We start from the raw sequence: 6,691 nt of genomic DNA, 5'->3' as shown, positions 1-6,691 counted from the left end.
TTATTTAATTTCAGCAGGAGGAAAAAGCATCTGATACTCAGGCATTTTTTAAGCAAATGCTAACAGGGTATATGTATCTATTTCATGATTTATCCTGTAATTGCATTGTGAGGACTATATGCACAGCAGTTTTTACCAGAAGTGACATTTATATCCTTTTTTTTTTATTTTTTTAATCCAGTAGCAGGCTGAAAAAGCAGTGGTAAAAGTTTCCCTAATGGTTACTTCTGTAAAACTTCCAAACTAGTAATGAAAAATGTAGTCTGCTTCAGCTTTTGTCTGTGTTCCGTTTCATCTCAGAAATGCTTAGATCAAAATAGATGAGAAGAGTGTCAATAGCATATCAGAAAAAACAGTTCGAGATTAGATTTGTTTGAGGATGTACCATATATTTATACCCCAATCCTAACGTTACTTAGAACTTGTAAAGCTGTGCTTTGTACCATTTTATGTTTGGACAAGGATTCTTCTGGGGATGGAGAGGGAGAAAAAAATTAGGAAATTGTAGTAAGAAAAAAAATTACTTTCATTTGAGATTATTTATCTAAATTGGAATTCTTCACAAGCCATGAAAGAGCAGATAGACTGTTTCTATGCTTCAGGGATCTTAATGTAGTCTAAGTCAAAATAAAAGTGGAAAAGCAGAAGCGAGTTAGATTACTTTCTTTGTGATTCTAAAGAAAATAATTGTGTTTATGCTTTTCCCGTAACTTAGACTCCTGGAGGTTTTGGCAATGATTATAAAACTGTCAGAGGGGTGTCGTAGAATGTCGTATGAATAGAATCTAGCATGTTAGCTAGTGCTTGACTGAAGAATTCTGCTTTTGGTCATGAAAAGTTACTTACTTCAGATTCTCCTTTGTTTTATTTTGTATCCATTTTATTGCTGCATGAAAAGTGTACTGTTCACATTCTTTCCAAAAAGCAGAAATTGTGGTCAACAGTAGGAAATGACCTCATCAGACAGCCTTCATAGGCTCCTAGCACCACTAGGTGGTGGGTTTTATACATGGAACGAGTGACTTGTCTGTACGCACTTACCCCTAATGGTCTGAACTATCAAAGTGGTCCTGTTTGTATTTTTATGCTGCCATAGCTGTGTGCTTTCTGGGAGCTATGTAGACACTTTCATATATTTGCATAATAAGCCTGAGATAAAGATCAAGTGCTTGATTTTGCGTGTGTCAGCTTTGCTAATAATTTCTGGGTTGCTCTCAGAATTTTATTGCCAAGCTGGGGTAGGGGAGACTTAGTGATAGATAAATTTGATTTGGGGCTAATAGTCCCAAGACATGTAAAACCTTTAATATTTTGAATTCTTTACTTTTACGGTCTTTAAATTATATAGCTATAAATAATGCAGCCATGCAGCCAGTCTTTTTGATTATTATCATTCGGCTTTTGCTTGTTATCCGTCAGGCAATATGTAGGCAGATATTAGCTTGTCAAACCTGAAAAACTCACCAGGGGCGAAGGAAACAGAATCATCATGCTTGCTCTCCACAGTCCATGCAAAAAAATTATTTCAAAAACAAACCTTATTCTTAAGAAATGAAAGGAATGATGCTTGATGCACAGTGAGAACAGTGAGGTGTTCTGCATCTGAATGAAAGGTCTCTCAAGCTGTAATATGAAAAGCCTGGTGCCAGTGGAGTGCTTCGGGGATTTTTCAGCAAGGTTTCCAATTAGGGCTGGCTCTTGTTATCTGGAAAGTACTGTATATTGTTTGTAACACGGCTAGAAGCCTGTCAGGTTCTTTTCACAACTTGTAAAAACTGGTGATTGGAAAGATGAGCTTGCAATGCTTCTCATACCTAGTCCACTCTGTAAAGATCTGTTTTCTTCTGCATTTTTTATTGCAGTCATGCTCTCCAGGATTTTATAGGCTTCCATCTTCACCTGCAGGAAGTCCTTCACCTGCTCAGTCCTTAGGTGCCTGTGTTGTATGTCAGTGTCATGGACACAGTACTATGTGTGACCCTGAAACATCCATTTGTCAGGTATTATATTTCTGAACTTATGCACTAGGTTAATCTTAACGTAAAATTCGTAAATTGTGTAGCTGATCTGAAAAAATAGAGGACAATTTTAATCCAATTTTGCTTAAATAGCTTAAGTGTCAAAGTTAAAGGGGAGTCAAAAAAGCAAAAAGTTTTTTTAAAAAAGTTTTCCATTCTGATTTTCTAGAGTTCAGATTATGCAGTGCTGAATTACTATTTGTGTAAAAAGAAAAACTAAATATCTGCAAACTAAAGAGGCAGTGTACCATGTATCATGCAATAAACACAACACTGCTCTTATAGGTAATAATATGTGTGACCTGATACAGTAAGATTGAATTTTAATTGATTATTTTTCCTGCTTCAACAGCTGGAACAAAAGAGGGAAGGAAGGATGAATGGGATAAGAAATTCCATAGGATACATCTGGCTAGCTACAGGCCTCCATTCTTTCTCCTTGTAAACCTATATATAACTCAGCAGGCATTTGATAGCTGCTTAAAGCAAGCTGTCCCACTGTGAATCATATCAGGGAGAGAGGAATTATGAATTGAAATAAGTTTGAATCCCTGAGGCTGGGAACAAAATGTTGTCTGCTTTCTTGTAATTATCAAACACAGCTTTCATTCTGTCTCCTTCCTCTGCAGAATTGTCAGCACAATACTGCTGGTCACCACTGTGAGAGGTGTGCGCTGGGATTTTATGGCATTGTCCAAGGCTCTCCAGATGACTGTCAGCCTTGTGCTTGTCCCTTATCCATTTCTAGTAACAAGTAAGTAACCCATGATGCAGAATTACATTTCCAGCAAGCAAGAACTTTGTTTTGGGCTCACTGTGTCCTTTTTCAGATGGCTACAGGAGAACTGCACCATGTAAGCCATACTAAAAACTTTTGTATCTACTTCTGCTAATTGATCTTCCTTTAAAAGTCGGAAATTGCTCACTTGCTAATTTGTGATGAATAAATTAATAACTGCTAGAAAATGCAATACTCAACAGATAATGAATGTGTGTTACAAAGGTATTCTCACAAATGAAGCTAGAGCAGAACTCAAGTACAATATAGCCACAAGGGAGCTGTAAAAAGTCTTATGCTCATATGTTATGTTGGTATAAATGTGTTACAGTGCCTTTCTTGCTCCACTGTGGAATTTATTGATTCCTTATTTAATGTTACATGAGTTTTAGGCAATTTGTGAAAGATAGAATAATTTAAAAGCAATATAGTTATTGCAGCATAAATTTTATTGGTTGCTTTATGCTAATGAGCATCACCACAATATCTCCGCATGTGTTCCCAACAGATGATACTTTAGCACTTGAGATTTGTTTGTTTTTTTGCTGAGAAGCTCTTAATGATATTTGGAATCATACCGTAGTACTGCTCTGAAAAGGTTTGTGTTTCATGATTGTCCTCTTGAACGGTTGGAAGTCTTCCTTAAAACCATTTTTCTGTGCTTTGTCTGACCTTTAGGATGTTTTAGTGAGTGTTTCAGCCAGTGTATCTGAGATGTGGGGTTTTTTTCTTCTTCATTTTATCATTTTGGGGTGGTCTGAGGTTTATTTTGAGGGAGGGAATCCCTTTCTCAAACATCAGCAGCTTTCATCCACAGCAAAAGTTTTTAAAAAGACTTCCAAACCTCATAAATACCGAACTGAGAACAACCAAAACAAATATAAAAGGGGCTTAAACAAGTACCCTCAGAAAGTTATAATGTGGTCTTAACTGCAAGATTTTCTGAGTTGTACTCTTTTTCATGAATGTTTTCTGTTACGTCTTGATTATGTGTTCTGCCTACTAGTATCAAGAAAGAACATTCAAGTTGCAAAGAACAAGATTGAGCAAGCTTCTCAGCTTTGCACATCAGCAAATACACTGGAAAAAACCTTTTCTGTTACTAACTGGCAGTAGGAAGTGCTGAAAATATCATTCGATCCTATTTTTTTGGGGGGGCTTAGGAACCTTTGGTTGCCCGGAAATACAGGTGTCAGATCAGAAGATGAGCAGGACTCTTCACCTGGGTGGTTATGGCACCCTGCTACAAGAATTTAGACATATTCTCCACACTGTGCTCCAGAAATCACTTCAGTATCTTGCCTAAAAGCTAACGTAAAGCACAGGAAGTGGGTGTCACTGAAGTGCTCTACAGTTGAGAAATGTGTGGACTCCAGGTAGTACGTGTGTCCCGGGTGCGCACTCAAATTGCTGAGCTGCCTGAGGAAGGGAGAGCAAGGAAAGCGCCAATACCTCATGCAGCCACACAGTCTGCATGGCTGTGGATGTTGTCAGCGCCTTTTGTGTCATGGTCACATAAAAGTAATCATAAGGCTTTTCTGTTCAAAAGCCTTCATAGGAGATAAATGAATAACATCTAGTCTGAAATTAGTAAATACACTTAATCATGAGATAGTCATCCAATTTCTTAGTGCTGTCGAGAGAGGAGTCAGATCTGAGCATGTCCAGAAACAGAACTGCTTGGGTTTTATAAAGCTTAATTCAGATGTCTCTAGATGTCATGGATGGGATTTCTACTTCCGTTAGCTGTAGTCATCAACAATTTTGGTACCTGTGTAGTAAATGCAGGGACAAACAACTATACATCTCACCCATGTTAAAACTGAAGGATACCGCCATTGAGAGGGCGGGGGAGGAGATGTTTCAAATGTATGTATATGCCTGTATGCAAATGTGTAAATGTCCGTGCATCTCCATTTTCCACTGCTGATAGAGGATGGCTGAACAGTTGGCTTAGACTACATGCCTAACTTTTAGATGGATAGGCCTAGGTGGAATAGATTCCATAAAGCTACAGAATTAGGTGGAAAATGAGGGTATCGCACCTCGGATTTGTGTGTGGTGTGCAGTGAAAGCTCTTCAAGATACTACTCAGGAAAAAAATCTAACTGCCTGCAGCTATTGTATGGTATTTGGGTAATCATAATCTGCTATCTCATTAGCTCATTATGTCATGACTGACATGATAATATTTGTGAATTAGTATAATGCGGTTATTTTTATTTATGAAATTTTACGAAACTCCACTAAGGTTTTAAATACTGGTTTTATACTCCTGTACAGTCAGCAGTCAGCCTCAAACATGAGGAGCTGAAAAAAAAAAGAACAGAGAGAATGAGTTGTTCCTGGGGGTGTGGATCTATTTTTTTAGAGCTGAAAATGTGTTGGATAATGAGTTTGTGAGTAATAGATCAATTTGTTTACATTTTTTTGCAAAGGTGTAATTTTATACACTAATTCAAGCCCTATTGATTTGATCCATTATAAGCAAGTTAGAGTAGGATGCTGACTGTACCGAACCAAGAAGGAGCTCTGGGCTCACTGCTAGCCACCTCTGTGCTTTTCTGGTTCTTCTTCCACAAAGAGCTGAAAGAGTTCTACAATATTGCACCATCTCAATATTTAGTTGTATTTCTTTTCCCCTATCTACCCATTTTGTTTGTTTTAACTGTCTGTGCAGGCATTTAATGCACTAATATTCCAGCAACATGCTACTTTGCACAGTTCCCATAGGTACACACTGCAGTCACTAGTTATTCATCTATGTCATGGCTTAGTAAAAATAATCTAGTGTCTCCTGAGATTAAAATACGACCCCTCCCTGATCACAAAGAAGGTAGCTTTTAGGGTTTTTTTCTCTGCTTTTAGAGTTTTTTTCTCTGTAGCCCAGTCTTTTCAGTACATCCTTGAGAATATCATCTGATGCTGCCTTTTTGGAAGATTCCACATGGCTATGACTTTGGTTCCTTTCTCCTTCTTTATGTCTTACCTTTGAGTAAACTCTTCCCAGCTTATCTCCTTCTATTCGAACTAAAATTAAATCAGACTGGAAAGGCTGGATGTTTGTTAGCTCAGTTTCTTAATCTTTTGTTTGACATCCTTCCCATTACTACCTTTTCTTGATCACTGTGAGTGACAGCACCATGCAACCACACAAGCCTACAGCATCGGCGTTGTTGACTCCATCCCCTCTGATACAACCCTCATTGATTCTGCCCTTCCAGCATTTGTCTAAATTGTGCCAGTATCACAGCAAGGCATTCACAAAATTCTTAATAGAAAGAAGGGATCTCCCATAGGGATTTATAAACAGATAAGAAAATGCTGCCATTTACATTAAGAATGGAGCTCACCATGGGCCCTTCTGTACAGCTGACTAGAGTGAAATGATGCGATAGAGTGGAAAAAGTTTTTTATTTGCTTTTGTTTTAGTTTTAGCCCTTCTTGTGTTGCTGAAGGACCTAGTGATTACCGATGTACTGCATGCCCACCTGGATATGAAGGCCAGTACTGTGAAAGGTAGGATGAATAGAAAAAGAAGAAAGAGGAACAATGAAAGGCAGGCAAGACATGAAGGAGAGCAATGTCCTTGAATACTTTAAACATATATTTACTAATGTTTAAATACATGCCTTTGGATAAGTTATTTCCTCTTTATATGTTGTTAAAACTCAGCCATAATAGGCAATTTTTATGCACACCCACTGAAAGTTGATAATCAGTGTTATTTATATCACAGATATTGTCCTAGTCTTACTTTCTGTGACTATTGTGTCCTCATGGGCACCGACTGTGAAAGACACCTACATATAAACGTATTAATGACCAAATTGCAGATTAATAACCTAAACAGCAGTTGTTGTTCCATCCACAGCAACACTGTGGGATTAAGATG

At 37.8% G+C, this 6,691-nt stretch overlaps 1 protein-coding gene across 1 annotated transcript in view; it reads left to right on the top strand.

The window, feature by feature from the left end:
* The window catches only part of LOC104082056 (laminin subunit alpha-2-like), a gene marked incomplete at both ends in the record, with an annotated part of 98,927 nt that overhangs the window by 30,308 nt on the left and 61,928 nt on the right, over positions 1–6,691 (top strand). The window contains 3 exons of the mRNA XM_009585017.1: positions 1,863–2,000; positions 2,648–2,772; positions 6,229–6,315. Of these exons, the coding sequence (XP_009583312.1) occupies positions 1,863–2,000; positions 2,648–2,772; positions 6,229–6,315 (350 nt within the window). The remainder of the gene's footprint in view (positions 1–1,862; positions 2,001–2,647; positions 2,773–6,228; positions 6,316–6,691) is intronic.

This window comes from Fulmarus glacialis, unplaced genomic scaffold (genome assembly GCF_000690835.1).
Source record: "Fulmarus glacialis isolate BGI_N327 unplaced genomic scaffold, ASM69083v1 scaffold12579, whole genome shotgun sequence".
In the NCBI taxonomy this organism is placed as follows: domain Eukaryota; kingdom Metazoa; phylum Chordata; class Aves; order Procellariiformes; family Procellariidae; genus Fulmarus; species Fulmarus glacialis.
The sequence above is the reverse complement of the archived record's forward strand: the minus strand, read 5'-3'. Positions and strand labels throughout refer to the sequence as shown.